The sequence below is a fragment of the Meleagris gallopavo genome, chromosome 5 (genome assembly GCF_905368555.1).
Source record: "Meleagris gallopavo chromosome 5, MGAL_WU_HG_1.1, whole genome shotgun sequence".
NCBI classification, from domain to species: Eukaryota; Metazoa; Chordata; class Aves; order Galliformes; family Phasianidae; genus Meleagris; species Meleagris gallopavo.
The window spans coordinates 30,860,227-30,880,054 of record NC_139408.1 but is presented as its reverse complement, the minus strand read 5'-3'; the positions used below and the strand labels follow the sequence as shown (position 1 = coordinate 30,880,054).

At 38.0% G+C, this 19,828-nt stretch overlaps 1 protein-coding gene across 11 annotated transcripts in view; it reads right to left on the bottom strand.

Annotated features, from left to right (window-relative positions):
* MEIS2 (Meis homeobox 2) overlaps positions 1-19,828 on the bottom strand; it is a 167,641-nt gene that overhangs the window by 100,749 nt on the left and 47,064 nt on the right. For all 11 annotated transcript variants that reach the window (XM_085225082.1, XM_085225086.1, XM_085225090.1 and 8 more), the window contains one exon: positions 15,798-15,943. In XM_085225082.1, coding sequence (XP_085081208.1) covers positions 15,798-15,943 — 146 coding nt within the window. The remainder of the gene's footprint in view (positions 1-15,797; positions 15,944-19,828) is intronic.

The following is a 19,828-nucleotide window of genomic DNA, read 5'->3' as shown; positions in this document are numbered from 1 at the left end:
ATTTGTCTGGATAGAAACATTCAACTCGCACATTCTTGAAACTTCTGCCTAGCATGAGCTTTGAGGATATACAAATTGTTATACTTGCACCATTTCCTGCTCCCATCAGTGCTGACCTTCACCTGGCTCAGTAGCCTGGCCTCACAATGCTTCCACCTGTTCCACTGATGTGGCTGATAGAGATCATCTTGTTTTGTTAAAAACAAGACAAACACATGGTAAGATGATTTTAAAATATTTAACATTGTCTGCTCCTTTTCACCAAACTTACATGCTTCTAAGCAGTTTTCATTTCTGTTAGCAGCATTAAAAAAAAACGCTGATCGTTCTATCATCTACTGTTGCTAAGATAGAAGAGGGAACATTCATCTACAGATGTAAATGACACTAGTAATCTCAGTCACAAATTAGGGTGTTGGCATAGTATTTTTACTGAAAAATGGTATGCAACCTACTGTTTTAAATGCATGTATTAGAATCAGCATTGCAGCAAATTTAGTCCATATCCCGGTGAGAAAAGCATTAGAAGAGTAAGACCTGGAAGACTTGTGGTATTGTATGAGAAAAATGATTATGCAGGTGAACAAAAAATAAAAATAAAAATAAAATCATCAAACACAAAATGGAATAGCTCTGTAAATTGACTGAAAAGTTTAAGAGTAAATAGGATGGCTGTAGAACATTTGTATGCTATACTGTCTTCCCTCAAGTCTTAGCCTAGTACAAGGGCTCTGTCGATGGCCAGTTGTCTTTACCTAATACTCCTTTTCTCACTAATGGTCACAGTTCTGCTGAGTGAGCAGGGGTTTCACAGTGTATCAAAGTCTGGAGGTAATGGAGTGTACACACAATACTAAAAGTCACCTTAGACACCTTCTAAGCTATAAGTAAAAAAATAATTAATCATAACTATTTTAGAAAATAGAAGCAGCTTTTTATTTCTTTCTCAAAAATGCAGATCGTGCATAACAATGCATTGAAATATGCTGCATTTGTGCCAAAGTCTGTAGCACTCCCTTCAACCTGTTTATCTTTGAAGACCATAATTAAGGACGACAAACTGGTTTATAGTCAACAGAAGTTGGAAAAGAGCTGCACTCACAATTTTTTTAAAACACTAATTTTCCTTATCTAATCATCTTGCTTGATTAAAATCATGGGGCAATTAGCAGTTGAGTGAAGAGATTACTTTCGGTTGTAAAAAGACAGCTAGCATTTACAAGTTCCACAAATGTATATAATCCAGACTCAGTTCTCAGCAGTGTCCAAATATGAAGAAACAAAGTATTTCTGCTGGTGACTGCTTCAGGGACTGGGCAGGGATTAGTTCAGTAGCCAATATGATTTAGTGTTGACTCGCAGGCTTTTTGGAGCACTCTTGTTAAACCTTCTTCAGGAAGGAACCACCCCAGCACTCTCATGACTGAAGAGCCACACTCTTCCTCTTATTTCTGAATGACAGAAGGTGGTAAAGATGACAATTGTTCTTTATCACACACTGCAACTAATCACAACTACCAGCTGAAGAATATATAATGATGGCCTCCCTATGCAAACCTCAGTATTCCTCATATGCAGCAATTTTTACACAGTGAAAACCTCTCATCTTCAGCCACTTAAAGCAGACAGTACACCATTCCACAGACTCAGATAAGTATTCTTGTTTGCTGGCAAAAACTACGAATTGGAGATAACCTAAGAAAAAATTTCCAAGTAGGACAGAACACATATAGAACAACAACTATAGCCACACATGGTTACTTTTTGAATAGTTGTGGAGGGTGAGTAGTGAGAGTAATAAGGAGTTTCTTTCTAATCCTTATACTCATATATAGCTGAACACATCAAGATCAATGAATAATGAAAATACACGGCATAGAAAAAGCAGAATACTCACTGAAAGTTCAGCACTAAAGGTGAAAAAACAATGTAGAGCACATGGCCCTGTAGCAGAGCTGCTACAGATCAGCAAGCAGCATTTCCCTAGGTAGACAGACAGCCACAAAGCCAAAGCAATGTGGCTCAAGAGGATAATGTCTTTTATAATGGCTTTTCCATCCATCAGCATTTCCAGCTGCAAAATTTTGTCAACCTGATGCTGATACTTAGGGATTCTAGGATGGATGAACAAAGGCAAATGAGAGAGGGGGGAAAAGAGTTGCGAAAACCCTAACTTCCCCAGATTTTCATCTGCTGAGTCAACTATTTTGCTGACCAATAAATAAATTATCTATACTAATAATATTAAAACAATTTTCCTGTCTCAGGATCAAATTCTGATAACAATTGTAAAAATGCCTGTAAAATGCATTTGAGGACAGTTTAGTTCAGTCTGGAATACTGTTGATCTTTAAGTTTGATCGAAATCAAAAGTATTATCTCTGCTAGGAACACAGAAAAAGCTGGCATAAAGAAGCAGCTGTGACATGAAGCATTTGTTTGGATCAAGTACAACTTACTCCTGTCTTCTGTATCCTTGAGTGTGATTTTCAGAAATAATCAAAACAAAAGTGACAAAACCCAAAAACCACAATGAGCAAACAGCAGTTTTTAAGTGCTGTGGGAACAGAGACATTTGTTTAAGTAACCACTGTTTAAAAAATGCATACATAGTAACACCAAAATAAACAGCTTGCAATGTTGTTTATTTTAAGATACACAATAGTAATGTAAAGTGCTGCATGCACTGAATTCAGGGTGTACTAACATTATTTACAGTTCTGAAGAGCCGTAGGAAAACTCAGCTCCATGCCAGAATACTCTCTGTTCTGATGAGAGCAAAGGTCAGGACTCACTGCTTTTGCAGTGAGGCGCATTTCAACATACAGTAGAAAAGTATGCTCTCTTTTCATACAGGTGTCTTCTGAACTGTGTCAAGAACATACAAAAGGCACTACATGCCAATGGCATCTTTAAGATGGATACAGAAGCCCATTCCTCAAAAGGATAATTAAAAAAAAGAGAACTTAGCCCTGTCACTTCTTTAAAAAATGTCTCAAATGTGCTTACTCACATTTGAGTGAGTACTCACTAAACTATGTTGAGCCAATAATAATAACAACAATAATAATAATAATAATAGTAACTCAACTAAGCAATGGTGTTCTGAAAAGTGACTGACTTACTGAACAAATTTATGTCCCTGCACGTCTCAATTGCATTTGAATCTCTGCTGACCAAAAAAAAAAAAAAAAAAAAAAAAAATTGACTTCAAACCACAATAGAAGTTTCTGCTCTTTTTCTTCATGAAGCCTGCCTAGCAATGGGCTGGAAAAATGGACTTTATTCTGGCTACTCCATCATCTATTTATTATTGTAATTGCATAGATTTACTATTGTAATTGCAACATTATTGTTATTGTTAAAACCTTGTTACTGCCAATAAATAAGCCAGAAAGAATCCAGCTTGGATCTCAGATCCCAGGCTAATTTTGTGGAGCTGGCAATGAGAAGAAAAATGCATATTTTGATGTGCAAGCTGAGCTTGTTTGATCTGGAAGTCATTGAGACAAACGTGGAACCCCACAGATATATTATTATGAAGTAATGTTCAATAGGAAAATTTCATTTTAAATTCAAAATATCATCTCTTTCTTCTTCCTGCTTTTGAGTAAAGCTGTGTGTGAAATTCAGCAGTTGGAGTCAGCAGGCACTCAGTCAATATTTTCTTGGGGGTCATTCTGCCTCTCAGAGGGCCCAAGCTTTGCTTTGAACCCTGGAGTCAAAGGCATATAGTCTATAAGTGAAAAACTGGTGAAAAAGCCATGTTTTACCTGTTTTGGTGTTGGAATTTCTGTGTAAATCCATAATCAGCTTTATTTTGCATGAAATTTGCATAGGATCCACGCCCTTAAAAATCCATGTGGCTTTTGAATAGTGATCCAAATTCTAGTGTTTGGGTTTCGCTTTTCATAGAACAAGTGCGAGGAAAATTTAGGAACATTAAGGTGGTGGATAAGAGTTGATTCCAGACCCGTACCTCTCCCAGGTATTGGTGACAATTAGTGAAACCTCACGCACTGTGAATGGAGAGCAGTGTACGAATTGTGAAATTATCTCTGTCTCTGAGTATCTGAAAAAGAAGGAGTTTCTAATGTAAGGCCCTCAACTCCATCTCTTTTCCTTTGCTGGACTGACAGAACCCATGCCCACTGATCTTCAGTACCCACTGAGGCTCCCAGATGTGTACTCAGGCCTTTGCCTGAGGGAATGGTAATTAGATATTTCTACTAAGCTTAATTTTTCATTTTGGGTCCCAAATCCATTTTCCATTTGACTTTGTCAGTTAATTTTATGATATTTTTCAACTGACAGACAAATGAAATGTCACTTAAAAAATTATAATAAATTTAAAAAAAATTAAATTGAATGAAGCTAAATTTTGGGAGGTTTCCTTCTGAAAACAGCTCTAACTTCAAGATATTTTTCAAATTTTAATCATTAATAAGAAAACACAAGTATGAAAAATGCTTCAGGCAACACTACTTTAGTGTAACCCCAGGAAGGCAAGATGTTTCTCAGCAGCATTTCTTCAAATGTTTTTTGGAGTGTAGTTTTAAAAGTACTAAGCAAAGGCACTTCCACAGATTGCTCTACAATCTCCACAACATTTTTGGGGGTTGTTAAATTCCATTATTTCTGCAAGGCATTTTGTTCCCCCTAATTAACTTCTTTTCCTTTCTGTTTGCAGCCTTTGCTTTTTCAGTGATTCAGTATGCACATTCCCTGTCTGTGCCTAGATCTGTTATTTTGGGGATGGATGGGAAGAGCACTGAAAATAACAATAGAGCTCACATTTTTCTCATCTTCTTTCAGACTCTGCTACACTTTGTGGGGAATAAGGGCCCTGATAGTCCAAACTCTCCAAGCATCCCCCTATATCTTTCTTAGACTCACCAGACTGGCCTCAGGCTAGTTTCATAATCGTCAGGAAAAAACAATGCTGATGTTCAGCATGAGATCATAACACGGTGATCTCACTCTGAACATTACCTTTCACTACAGCAGCTCTATTGACTTCTTTGCTAAGAACAGTTTGAATTTCCCACCAGCTCAGTTGTGTGATATTTGGCCTCTTTTAGGCTAGATACCTCTTCGCAGAGTGAGCCTACAGGGCACTGAGTGGAAAGCTCATGAGCCCTAAGGCCTTGTTTGAAGGAGTTTTCAGCCTCAGCAAGAAGATTGCCACAGCACTTGTTCAGGAGGCAGCAGAGCATATTATAGCACTATCGAATTGGAGAGTATAGTATCATACATTTTCTGCTAAGGCTTTGAGTAGGATTCAGATCCCAGGAGCTAAACTTCGAATAGTTTAACAGTTCTAGAGCTATGTTCATTAACAGCCATACTAGCAAAGCACTACGTTTTTGTTTGCAGACATTTTATTTTCTTGCTGTACACTGTGTTTTGCATTGGCTTACATGAGGTTTAATCTCCTTGACAAATAATAGTGTTCTTTAAATGGATAGTTCTTGAGGAAAAAAAGAGAGAGAAAAGAGGCATTCTATCATTCTATGATTCTAGGAATATCCCTTTCTAGCTGAAAGTAAAGCACCCTTTAAACAACTTTTACATTTTGAACATATATTTGACTTTATATTTTCCTTCAAAGTAACCAAAGGTAAGTGCAGTTTAAGAATGACACCATTCCTATGCACCAATGCATTCCTTTGCTGACTGCCCCAAATGTGACAAATAATACATATTGATATTCTGGCCACACTATTCTCCTTATTTCTGTTGTTATCATACATATCATGACTTTTCTCACTATTCACATTTTATATCCCTGAAACAGTTCATTTGTGAACTACCAGAACAACTGGCAGCAGTCTGCATACACTCTCTTCCTGACACGAACTTTTCAGCCTCTTTTTGTCCCCTTGGTCACCCTCCTGCTTCCCATTTCTTCACTGAAGCACAAGTGGGATGCACAAAGGGGAAGCACCTGGGTGAATCAAAGAGGCAGCAGAAGACTGGGGACTGGCTGGAAAGCTGCCAAAGTCCTATTTCACTTCAGGAAACTCCCTGGGCTGTTGAGGAGGGGAATATCCACTAGTGACTTCTTGAAGAACAAAGATGCATTTGTTAATACTATTGCACTCCCTTTATTCTGATTCTTGCCCTGGGCCAGCAGTTTATGTTCGAAGTTCTTTCACTTGCTACTTTCTGAGAAAGATATTTGATACCATTTGCACGCAATAATCACCACTTCAAGTCACCAACAAGGAAAGAACTTGATAAACAAAAATAACCCAAGCCTAAGCCACTTGAGCTAAAGTACCTTGCAGCAATCATGTGCTGCCATCTTCTATGCTGAACATGACAGCATAGAGCAGCACATAACACTCTTAACTTTATATTAAATGCTCCCTCATAAAAAGAAATCCATCCCAGGCCTTTAAGGACTACAGAATTTCAAGTATTTGTACATGCAAGTTCAGCAGCATGATAAAACCACAACAGAAGTGCAGGCCTCCGTAATTCAGATGACACTAACTATAAGATGCAAGTCTCGTGCAGAGGTTTTCATCTACAGATATCAAAAACACTCTGAAAAGCAATCACCACCATTATGCAGTACTGTTTACACAAGGAAACTGAGGCACAGTATCTTGCTATATTCACAGCTAGAAAAAAGGCTGAAATCTTCCCAAGCTTGTGTGAGCTGGCTGTGATGAAGTAGTATCCTGGGAACAGTAGTGACGGCTCAGCTACAAGACAGAATGCAACAAATAGCTAAGCACTCTTTCTATTATAAAACAGAGGATCCTTGAAAGACTTGTTAAGTAGAATTTTCAGATAAAATGGATATAATATTTAATGCTTAAGATGCAAAATTGTATTTGCTTTTCTGTTTGTCACCCACTATGATTCCAGTTTCATCTCTCATGTTACGTAGTTTTTCCAAAGGGATCAAAGTTGCTCTGAAACTAATGGAAGCAGGATTGAAAAGTACACACTCTTAGAGACTAATCTAAGAATTATCTGCAAATATTTGAACACAGAAACATTAAGCCTACATTTTGACCTTTCCTGGGATGAAAGAGAACCACTTTTATAAAAATCCATGTACATTCATAGAACATCAACTAACAGTGTAGATTACATTGTCCTCTTTTAGTTTGGTTTGGTTGTTGTTTTTGTTTTAAATTGGTACAAGCTTCAAAGTAGTCTACACTAAATCACCTTTTAACAAGAAAGCTACTTCTTTTATATGTTTAGTATAGTGAACAGGAGCTTTCCCATTGCTATTCAGTTTAGTCATAAAGTATATCTATAGTATATCCACATTAGAATATTGAGCTGCCTCTTTGAAATATATTTCAAAGCTGGAACTAGACGATGGCCAAACTTCTATAGCATTAAACAAATTAATATACAGCAAACTAAAATGTTTTCAATTAGCTACTCTGATTCATTGTGCTGAGATTGTAAGAATACGTCATGAGATGTTAAACATTTTATGGACATAAGTAGTCAACTGCTACAAATAAAGTACATGTTTTGAAATGCCATCATAAAAAGGTAAAACCAAGATTAAAAAAAATCTTTATGGCATTATACAGTGAGTTGACAACCTATCATCCAGTATTAGACTAAACAACTGAAATTAGTTCTGGCAGATTTGGGGCTAGCAGTTAAGAATAAAAATAGCAAATGTAAAAGCATGAAAACTGTATTGCCATTATGCTTAAAGACAATAATAAATCTTTAAAGATGCCAATGATTTATTTGGATCCTACAAACAACTGCTGCCAATCAACTCACAAATATGTAACGCATGGTATTCTAAGTATCCTAACTCAAGGCAAACTCCACAACACCAAAAGTAATTCTGTCTGCCATAAACTACTCTTTTCACTAGGAAACAATAAGAACTGACATTGCTATTCATTAGCAGTTCTGGAAGTGTTGGCAGAAACATACTTTTTTTTTTTTTTTTTTTTTCAGTAAATCTCTAATTTTGCAGAAAACTTCTTTGAAACCAATTACTTTGCTCATGGATCTTGAAAGGAAGATCTCAAGTAAACATGTCCCGAGGCAAAACTGTTAGGCAGTATCACTTTACACAAACAAGAACAATCTTTTTTTTTTCCCCCCTGAAAATATATTTTATATGTACATATATTCATGTACACACACTACAGAGAAATTTAAGAAGCAGGAATTTTCTGATGACAATTGTTTTAAGTGACATAACTTTGAGACAGATATTCAGAAAACTTCTCACCTCTTGTTGACTATGATCTTGATTCTTAAAGACTGTAGTGCACAACATTTATTAGTGCAACATTCTTGGAGTGTTTAAACACTGTTTGCGTTTGCATAGGCTTTAGCTAAATGCCCACTTATGTTTTGAGCCCTCAGGCCTCAATTCTATAAAAACGAATTCATTCTTGATGCTACTTTCTTGTTTCAGTTACTTCATTACTTGGACTTTCATATTCTTTCTTCTTTCCACTTAAATCCTATACCGACTCTGCAAAGCTTCATAATCTGACAATAACAACCAGAAAACACCAATGGCTGATCATATCTTTTGCTAGGGCACATTTTGTTTGCTTAGTTGAGGTTTTTTAATCAGCTCCCACTAAAATCACGCACATGTTTTTAGTTATGCTCGTTCTCAGTAATTCCCTGCTTGGAAACAGCAGGTAAAATATTACACTGAAAAACAGCATTTGTACCTCCCCTCTTGCCATGTTATCTGATGGTTTGGCAGCAGCTGACCTCGTGTGCCACATGAATCATGCTGCTGCTCCCTCCGTCTTGCCAGGCCAGTTGCCTGCTGGGGAGCAGAGGGAGTCAAAACAGGCTGGGCAGGGAAAAGGGGAGAGGAGAAGGTGAAGTAAATTAGCTAGCATTAGACAGGGAAGCAGATTATAGGGCCTAGGAAATGGCTGCTGTGTGTACGGAGGATCCCAGCTTGCCCTGACAGCAGGGAGGAAGGGCTTCCCTGTAGCCCTTGGCCTACGGGCCAGGAAAGAAAGGAAGAAGGGGGAGAATGGAGGAATCCTTGCAGGATTCGCAGCGCACGAATTGTTTGCTCTGTGTGTGTGTGAAATTCACCCTATATATAACTTGAAATCTTATTAGATAACAACTCTGTGACACTGTAAATCCAACATTTCTCAGAATGCTATTTTTGAAGCAGAAACATGCAACATATTTTGATCTCTGAATAAGTACAATAAAAATCTCCCTTAAAAATAAAACAAGAAGTTAAAAATCAAACGGAAATACAATAATTTACACATGGGCTTTCTATGCTTCTATCAGATTATTTAAATTTCGGACTGTCTCTTTAATTTGAGGAACAGCTATAAAGGCGACAGATGGCAGACAGAATTGACTTATGTCCTCTATTCTTTTACAGAAGAAGGGGGAGTGCAGAAAGTTTGATAAAGGCAGAAGCTACAGTATGCAGACCTCGCTATAACTATCTAATAGGTCTTTTGATGGATAGGTTGGGAATATTTAGTTTTTTCTCCACAGACACGCTTTGTAACAAACCAACGGTCCTGGAGGTTGCCATGGGTGACGGGAGTGCTGACATCCAGTCCCAACTACAAATAAGCACATGACAAATGGGCCTGGAGCCCTCCGACAGCCCTGAACCTTGGTGACCCCCTAAAACACCCAGCCTCCCAAAACCCATAACCAAAAAAGCATTATGGAATATATTTTTTAAACTGAAAGCTTGCAGTTAATTGAAAACACTGCCATGTAACAGAAATGCTTAGGACAGCATGTACAAGTAAAAATAAATCACATAGCATTGTTATTTAATGCACTGTGACATCATTTCCTGAAATTAAACAGAGATGACACAGATTCAGACAGTCCCTGGTAAGGTTCAGTTCAAACAATTCACAGATGTTTTCCTCAAGTGAGCAGAAAACAATGCCGGGCTTAAAGCGCTCCCTTCCCACTCCCCACCTCCCTCTCCTTCTCACTCCAGCCTTTTTGCTGGTACAGGGAGGTATGGCAGTTTTATAATACATGTTCCAGCAAAAATATTCTTTTTTTAATTTAATTACTCAGGCTGTTGTACTAAATAGATGGATCATTGTGTCACAAAAGCATCAATTTTTCAGAAGAAATAACAGATGTCTATGTAACAATGATTAGATTAACCACTCAGAGACAAAGCTAGCTTTTGAGGCCCACACACCCCATGACCCTGGGTTCCCTTTTCTGTTGGGGGTGGATGTAGAAATGTCAGATCTAATCTCAGATTCCATTTTTAAAACAAACAAAGCCCCACCCCCACCCTATCTCAGCCCTTTTCTTTTAAGATTACAGTCTTTAAAAGGTACATGAGTTTTCGGGCTGTTACTAAATTCAAATCTTTGAAGCTGATTTCTTAGCTGAAGACTACAAGTTGTCAGAGGATTATGTCTTTTGGACCATGAGCAGAAGAAGCATTTTGAGAAAAAAAATCTAGTTTTGTTCTATTCTGATTTTCCAGGCTCTTCCTGGTGCAGATGGGACAGGAAGGCATGCCACTGACATTAGGCAGTACAGGACTATCACCACCAGCAGCAGTAAATCCCAGCAGCAGCTGCCAGCTTTGCCCTACTGGGCTAGGTCTGCACAAGTTTTGGGTGCAAAAAAACTCAGATCCACAATCTTGATCACTACGGTACTATCAGTCATGGGATTTTAGAACTCAGATACTGATTTTTCCAAAGGACTTGAAGAAATCATTAACTTCCCCTCACAAAGTTTACCCAGCTAAAAAATGAGAACAGTTTTTTTTGGTTTTTGTTTGTTTGTTTGTTTGTTTGTTTTCAGAACTGGGCAATGTATTTCTCGTTCATACAGTACGAGAGGTTTACCCCACACCAGTAGACAGCTCCTCACATGGTTGTAAGATCAGCACACATGTAGCCCTACCTAAAATCCTGGAAAAACACTGTACCTCAGTTTCCTCCAAGTCTCTGACTACATGGTGTGCTAAAATGGAAACAGCAGCCGTGTGAACTCATATGCAGGTAGCTTGACAGTACTGCTAGAGGACATCATCTCTTTCCTCAGTGTACCTTGGGAACATACAGCATATTACTGTTTAATCCAACACAAGTCCAACAAACCATCAGAATGCCTTCACAATAGCAAGTGTCCAATAGCAAGCTATGTACCTAACCCTCTCTTAGGTATTATTCCTAAAATCAGGATATGGAAAGAGATATTTATGAAGGTGGGATGGTTTCAACTATTTTGAACGTTTGCTCTGAAATGCCAGTGATTAATACATAAAACAGTTGCCTGCACAAAAGTCTTGGTAAGTCATTTATTAAAATGTGACAGAGATGCATTATATTCTCAGATACACCCACACAAAAATAGAAGAAAAAAATATTTCAATAAGACTATTGATATTATTCCGTCTGGCCACCTGAATACTTCAATCACAAGAAAATTCATTCAGGTAAGTACAAAAGCTATGGTTGATTCATTTTAACACATTCCAGCAAAACTTATTCTAGCCTGATCCTGAGGTGTGTGAAACCAAAATCTACTCCACAAGAAACTGTAAAGAGCAAGATTTTCAGCCAGAAGGCTTGGAAAACAGACTAAATGACAAATAAATGTTAAGAGACTGAACTTCAGCAAAAAAAAAAAAAAAGCAAAAACAAAAAACAAACAAGGAGTCGAACAAACAAAAGGCAGCTTAACTTCACCGACTTCAGGGTTACTGTCCCAAACAACATGAGTTGGAAATCTGGTAATATCATGCTACCATTAGTTTGCAAGCTACCGTCAGTATTTCTGGTACTTTGAGTTACATCTCCTTACAGACTGTATCAAAGAAAACAATTAAAAAAAATTTTAACAAAGTGCCTCACTCCAAATAAGTGTAAAAAAAAACAAAACAACAACAAAAAAAAAACACCACCAAACACATCTCTGTTCAGCCAGTTCTGTAAAAGAATGGGAAAAAATGTTCAACATAGCAAAAGTGTACTTTCTGATACAGAGACGGATGAACAACTAGAGGTACAAGTTCACGGAATGGTGTAATTGCTTCCTTTATAACTTTGTTCTTTTCTGATTATGTACATACATTTCAGAGGTGCTCAACTCTTTAAAAGGGCATGGGGGGAGGGGGGCAAGCTCTATATAGTTGCTAGTAAGAAATCCTAATCTCAACATGGATGTAAACTGGAGGTGTCTATACATTTGAGCACTTCCTGTTTTCACTTCATGATCAAATATGTTCTTTGCAGGGCAAATAGGGGAGCACTTGAGGGAGGAAAGCAGAGATGTCTGAGAGGCTAATTGAGTGTACTAAGGAGTCCTTGGCATAGAGGAAAAGGAGTCTTCCAAAGCTATGAATAAACTCGGCTTGGGTCAGATTTCTTGCTGTTTCTTTTCTTTAACCACCTTTGAACTCAAATAAAAACAGCCTTAATGTCAGGTTTACCTTTCTGATGTCGTAATCTTTATGTACTATTGAAAAGCTTATACTACCAGACTAGGATTTCCTCTACTTTCTTAAACACTGGATATTATCCAGAAAAAGCATTTCCATCCAATTCATCCTCAGATCTTTCATCTTCCGGTACTGTTGTAATTCCAAATGTAAGACAGAGCTCAATAAGTGAACAAGAACATGACAGAAGCTCCTATCCCTTGCATTTGATTACCAACAACAAAAATATGTATATGTATCCCATTTCAAATATAATTAAAATCACTGCAAAATGGAAGTCATGATAGGGGATATAAATGGTTTTGAAAGACACAGACTGTCAGATATATTCATTCAACATCAGAGTTCAAGTGCCTATTTCTTCAAAAAGCCACTTAAGAAAATCAATTTTTAAAATCAGTTACATTAGGAGTTTGCAAACTGACCTAATAAAAAAAACAGCACTTTATTTTAAATCATAAGTAAATACAATTAGTCAGAACTGAGTTACTCTCTTCGAATTTGACAACGTATAGGAATTTCAAGTTAAATCCATACTATAAGAGATGGACTGCCATTGCTTCCTCTTCCAGGGAAACCAGAGGTTAATGATTTTTGTCATATTGAGACCAAAAGCTAACAATTGCTACAGTTGGCCTTTAGTATTTTATTTGTCCTTTTGAGGTATTCAGAATAGGTGACAATGGCTTGCAGTTGAGAACATATGTAGAGAGACCCCTGTGGCTTATGGAAAAGTTGCTCCATGCTGGTTGGGTGTTTGAAAAAAAATACAACCAGAGCCCTTTTATGTTCCTCTCCTTAATGAATGCATGAATGTCAAAATGTACCAATGGCCCATTCAGGGGGCAAAGCCTAAGCAGCTCCTTCTTTAAGAACACATCCTGAGATGTAAAATACATTTGCTTAACAAATTAAAATAATGAGATAATTCAATTAGTTTCTTTAAAAGAGAGAGAGAAAGAAAAAAGGGTACATCGGGGGATTATTGTAATACAAGAACAGGTCATACAGCACAAAGGAGGAACAAACCAATTTGAAATAAGGTTAGAGTAGTAATGAAGGAATGCACATTGAATCATGGACCGCCATTGTAAAGATATTTACTTGAAACAATAAAATTGCACATCACAGATTCCCCTTTTCTGGCTCAGCCAGAGCTGCACTTTGAATGGACAAGCTAATTTGAGAAAAAGTGCAAGATCTTGGGGAAAAAAAAAAAAAGAAAAAAAAAAAAAGAGTTCTCTTCCTTCTCTGCATGTGTTTATGGCAAGAATCTTTCTGAATTTACACTGCACTGGTCAGGGGTCTCCATTATCAGTTTGCAGGTCTGAGAATTACAGCACAGTAAATCTTTCAACACCTGCAAACTCATTAAGGCTTGGATGGTAAAAGGGTTGGGGCTTTTTTGTGTTCATTTAATTTGATTTTTGTGAAGCCATCCTCACCACTGATGGCAAATTTCCTCAATTCATGTGGAATGGAGAGGGTCAGGAGAGAGAAGACAGAAACAAGGAAAAAGGATTTCAAAAAGCCAGGAGACTTTCCTCAAGAGAAGTGAGAGTTAGTTAACTGTTTAATGAGCATGTTTTGAATGCTTTCAGGAAAAACGCAAGAAAGGAAGGCAGAAAGGAAAAAAAAAACAAGTTATCGCAAATTTCATAAGAGAAAATGAGATTATCACCGAGACAAGTAAAAAGAAACTGGTTTATTTGTGGCCATGCTTTTTGCTGTCTCCCTGTGTTACTCCTCTAAAGATACTCTACATCTAAATGAAAAACCCTTCACTCACACTCACTCGACTTCCAAATTAAAAACATTTTACAGGTTAGTAAATCTCCAGCTGAGGTGATGTAGCAAAGAACAGCTGTGAAGTAATTTTGATAATGATGAGAATAATAAGCACATGGCAAGGTTCAGGGCTTTGCTGTTGCAGCTTCAGTGCTCCTGAATAGATAAAAGTGATTAAATACTCCTGATTATCCCTGACCAATATGTAATGGATTTACAGCCCTTTCAATTAGTCAGTATTTGCTTAGGACTCATTATTTTGTCTTTGGTTAAGTAATCAGCCCAGAGACTCATGTTCTGTCTAATTCCTCTGAGCCAAGTGGGTACGGGGCACCTGACCTTTGAAATGGCCATAGCTGGGAGGCAGGAATAACCACTACTCCAGCAGAGACACTGGCTATTCCAGCTAATCCTGACCCCACAGGCCAGATCAATGCACCTTAGTTTGCTACTAATGTCCTTACATCAAAATGATGGTTTAGAAATGTGGATCTATTGCTCCCCCCTTTAGCTGTGCTGCTAGCAGAGCAGTTCGATAGTCTCTATCATAAATAAAATGGGTACCTTGTCCCAAAATCATTACACTGTAACCAACATCAGCTGCTGGGGAAATTTATAAAACTTTGCAGGAGAAGAGGTAGTTAATAACAGTTAGTTTTTTAAGCCTTATGAAGTAAGAAACAATTTTACAATGAAAGGAAGAGGAAAATCAATTGATAATTTCAACAGTTTTTGTTATTTGCCCCATGATGTAAACTACAAAAAGTGTTATTACTAGGTTTTCTGCAGAATTGTATTTTGATTTCAAAGTGAAGCAGTAATTGTCATCTGAACACCAACACATAAAACCAACTGTAAGCAGGAGGAAAAAGATAGACCATGAAAAGTATAGCTTTTTCATATTTTTAATCTCTCTCCCCTAAGTGTGAGCATGGGCAGCATTTAAAAAAATGGACTTGAGGAGAAGCCAGAAGGGTGTTTGTTTATCTCTATTATACAACTCAAGAATTAGAGAAATCATAAGCTTGCTATATTTCTCACAAAATTAACATACAAGTTTGCAAGCTGCTGCTTTGACTACTCCTAACATTCCACAGTATATGTCAGAACACAGAGCTTGCGGTTCTCTCTGCCACTAAACATGTGTGAAGGTCATGTAAACAGAGGGCAACATCCAGAAAGCATATATTTATGCATGCTAAAGCAAGAAACCCCCTTGAATAGTTCAAAGCAAAAAAAAAAAAAAAAAAGGTTACTTTATATGTAGGTGTTGTTCCCTGATAAGACTTTGTACTCTCTCTTGTTCTCTCCCTCTCTCTCTCTCTCTCTCTCTCTCTAGGTATGTACATATATTTATATATATACATATATATAGGTTTCTTTCAGATTTGTCATGATTCCAAGAGCCAAAAAAAAAAAAAAAATCTAGGGGAGAAAAAAAAATGCAATGATAATTGAGCCTTAATAATGGTCCAAAATTACAGGGACAATTCATTTCTAATTAATGATGAATAAACCTCATTAGGTACATGAACAGAAATCTATTTTGGTTTTGGGCACCACTTACTGTGAGATGCTGGAAAAGCCATGCTCTCATGATATTTGTTGCTACTTTGGGGAAAATGCCTCTTTTCTTCTGTCGCTTTTTGTCCTTGTCTGGGTCATCATCATCCCCTGTACCAGGTGAGGCTACACTGTTGTCTAAACCATCCCCTATAACAAAGAGAAAAACAAGAGAAAAATAAACAACACGTAGAAGCCAGAAAGTATTATTAATTACCAAGATACTGTTGCAAGTTCTATTTTGATCTGACAGATCAGCACATACCATTTCTCATTATATATGAGCGCTGATACAAATATGCAAAACTTAGAAACCATGTCTTTCCAAATACGAGTTTTGTCTCACACATGCATATATCATTAATTCAATTATGATCATGCACTTGACATAGTGCAATAGCTCTTTGTCAATTACAGGATTCAGTGTGGGAAAACCTGCCACACGAGAACCCATTCACTGTAAATGCATCCCTACAACCATTCTGAATTCATACGATAAGTAATCAAGTTAAATGTTCTGTAGTCTATATATTCGAGGCCCTCTGCAGAGGTGGCAGTAACTGTGTCACTGTTCAGTGCACATAATACACTGTCAGATGAGCCCCTCCCCAGAAGTAGCACCCCCAGCACACATACATACGCACGCACAAACACGTACACCAACTACAACCCTGCATATAGCATTTGCATGACATGAAAACTTCTACATCTCTGCATCAGTGATTATTATCATTAAAAAAAAAAAAAAGATGCACATCAAGGTAGAGCTCTCACTTAATCAGAACTTTCCATCAACATCTTTCTCTTCTGTGCTTTTCCCTGGCATTAATTGTGCATTAGCAAAAATCATTTACTTTTAACAGTCATAGTTATTTTTTCTTGCCCTCCAGCAAAAATGCCTTGAAAGCCTGCCTGGAGGGCATCTAAATTATGTATCTGAAAAACTCTTCTGGCAAGGCATTGCAGGACCCCTACTTTCTTAAAATTCATACGAGCACGTCTTCCTGTTTTTGGGAAGGCATCAATCAAGAGCAGCAATATATGCCATATTCCTACATTAATATTTGAACTAATAACTTTAAAAAAAGGAAAGAAACAAGATCCGACTTGTGGCATAATCAAATGCAAAATAAATGAAGAATACTGGGACAGCGCTGAGACTTTATAGATTGCTGTGTTTTCCTTACACATCATTAGCCCGGAGCCACACGAAAGAGGAAAACAGAGAAGTGGAGAGTTTATGCTCCCTGCTGGTGTTTAAGAAGCTGAGGTCCTGGAAGGACATCTGGGAATTGTGCTGAGACGGTGGTTTTTGTAATTTAAGAATAGACATTCATTAGCAGTAAATGCCATAAATCCCATGCTAAGTAAAAACCTTGTCCAAGAAAGCCTAAAACAATAAACTCTGTGCTCAATGTAGCCTGAGCTAGACGCTCCATAGCTTCCTGAGGAATGCTATAGATTCACGAACTAATTCCTACAGCCCTGTCTAGCTCTGCAGTGATACTAAACGAAATACATTGCAGCTACGCAGAGTCCATTTGCTTTAAAAGTTGCATTTCAGCTCCATCTTCTCTCCTGTGCCAGATCACCCTTCTTCCACCACCTCCCCTCTGAAAAACCCATCCTCTCGGACCAGGGAGACTGAAAAAGCCACAGCAAAGAGCTGGCAGATTAATTTTATTGACATTTCCATTTTCACTGCAATGTGATACCCTCCATCACATGGAAGAGATGACCCTCACTATTTACAGACTGACAGGCCACTTCATTACAACCACCCTGCCCCAAGGCAGAGCAGCTCCTTTCCATCTGCCCAAACACCAGAGCAAGACCCCGAAGTCACCGCTCTTTCTCATGCTTCTTTTCTTTTCTGTTTGTTTCCATTAAAGACAGAAAAAGGAGAGTCAGATCACAGCAAACCAATCAAAGAAAGCACAGAAGCCCTATGTACTGTAACCAAATGCTCATTTTTGTATGATGCTAGCTATTTACAAAGTGCTCCTTTTTGTTGCCCACCCCCCATACTCCACCCCAGACCTCTCTATCACAGATGAGCACACACACACACGTGCATGCACACACACACACACACACTTACTTTCCACTATGCCAAGGAACTGCTGCAAGGCAAATTCTCACAAACACTAATGGCTTCTGACTGCTCCTTGGCAACCCCAGCATTTTAACCTGGGTGGATATGCTCTCCAAAATACAGACACTGGAGCTATCTCATCAGCTGTTCATGTGACACAGATGGAGAGTGGCTATTAGGAGCCAGGCAATGGGCCTTGGGGATCTGAGGTGCTGTACTGTAGCCTCAGGCAATTTTGAAAAGCAGTACCCGGAGATGGGGGGGAAAAATCTGCACTGAAAGTGCAAGTTTGAAGTCAGTCAGTCTGTTTGTCTATCTGTCGTGTGGATAAAGATATCTTTGTCTCTGTATGTAAAAGCTATGTGTGTATGCATAGGATGCATGTAGCTATAAAACTTGCTTTCTGCCCCATCCTTTCTCACCATAGAAGCACTTGTTCACACTATGAACAGACAAATTCCTGTTTCTCCTTACATACACACTCTATGCTTTGTGGGTATCCTCAGCAGGAGTCACCTACATGCTAAATCAATGTTTAGATCTTTTGGAAAGGTTGTTAATATCCTAGTTTTAAAAGCTAATAGCAGCCCAGGAGATGAAAGTTCAGCTAAAGCTTCCATTGGCTTCTTAGCTTAATCAGTAGTTAAAATGGTAAGAGACAGTGCTTCCTTAATCTGCTCCATAACCTCATGAAAGGATATTCAAATATCATACCTCCAAATTACCTCAGCAGATGAACACACACTGCAAGATTTGTTGCTCCTGGTAAACTACAGGCCCAATCCTGTTAAGCTGTATTGTCATATATTTAATAGCACTACAACTGCTGACATTACTGGCTGTTTCTTGTTGCAAGAAATCATACAAGTAGCCCTTCACAGATGCTTCCAAGATAGAATGATTTAATTCTCAGATATGGAGGGCCTGATCCTAGTTTGCCTTATCCAAATAAAATAGGAATTATTTTAAATGAAAAAAAAAATTATCAACAGTGGAATAAAATTGGCAGATATGAACGTCACTCTACTGCACATTGGATTCAGCATGTTTTAATTGCTGCATGAATTAAGCCAATTTTAAATCATTTTAAACATCATTAGAAGTGGCAGTGCTTCTATAAACTGTTCACATCTTGACTTGGACTGTACCTTGCAATAAGAGCAGAGACAAGTCCTAATACGCACGGAAATAGCAATTATACAAGCATAGTTAACCCAGTGTTCCAGTGGAGAAATTAAGCCTAGATTTTGGCCCTCTGGCCTTTCTTTCACAACACAGCAAAAATACAGAGGGTAACCTTCTTCTGCTTCTCACACTATTCATTCATTTATTCTTATGCAAAGAGTACAAGTGATTTCAAAACCTTATCTTTAGGTTAGGAGAGTGGAAAATTTTTAAGTGGCACTCTCTTTATGGATATGTCAATGACTACACAGGATTCAAGTCAGGAGAGACTCAGGCACATTACTGAGCTTGTTTCAGATCATGTGATGTATAATAGTCTCAGCAACCTCTAAGAAAGGTTGAGTGAGTATCACAGAAATAGTGCCATAGGAGTTGGAAGGGATCATTGGACATCACTGAGTCCAGCTTCTCTGCTACAGCAGGTTTCCTATATTAGGTCACACAGGTAGATGTCAAAGTATACAAGAAACATTGTAAAGTGACCTACATGGGATTTCTTACAAATGTTCTCTTCCAGGGGAAGGGCTTGTGGAGGAGGTTAGAGATGCAAAGCTTCTTCACACAGCAGGAAATTAGGCTTCCACACTAGACATGTTTAGCATGTGCTGAGAACTTCTTCCCACAGGATAAATCGTTTTGCTTTGAAAGCAAAGCAGACTACTATTCATTTAAAACACACTGTATAAGTAGAGGAGACTTTCCATTGTATATAACTTCAAATTCACCTTGCTGCAAACTGACTTCCCTGGGCAGAC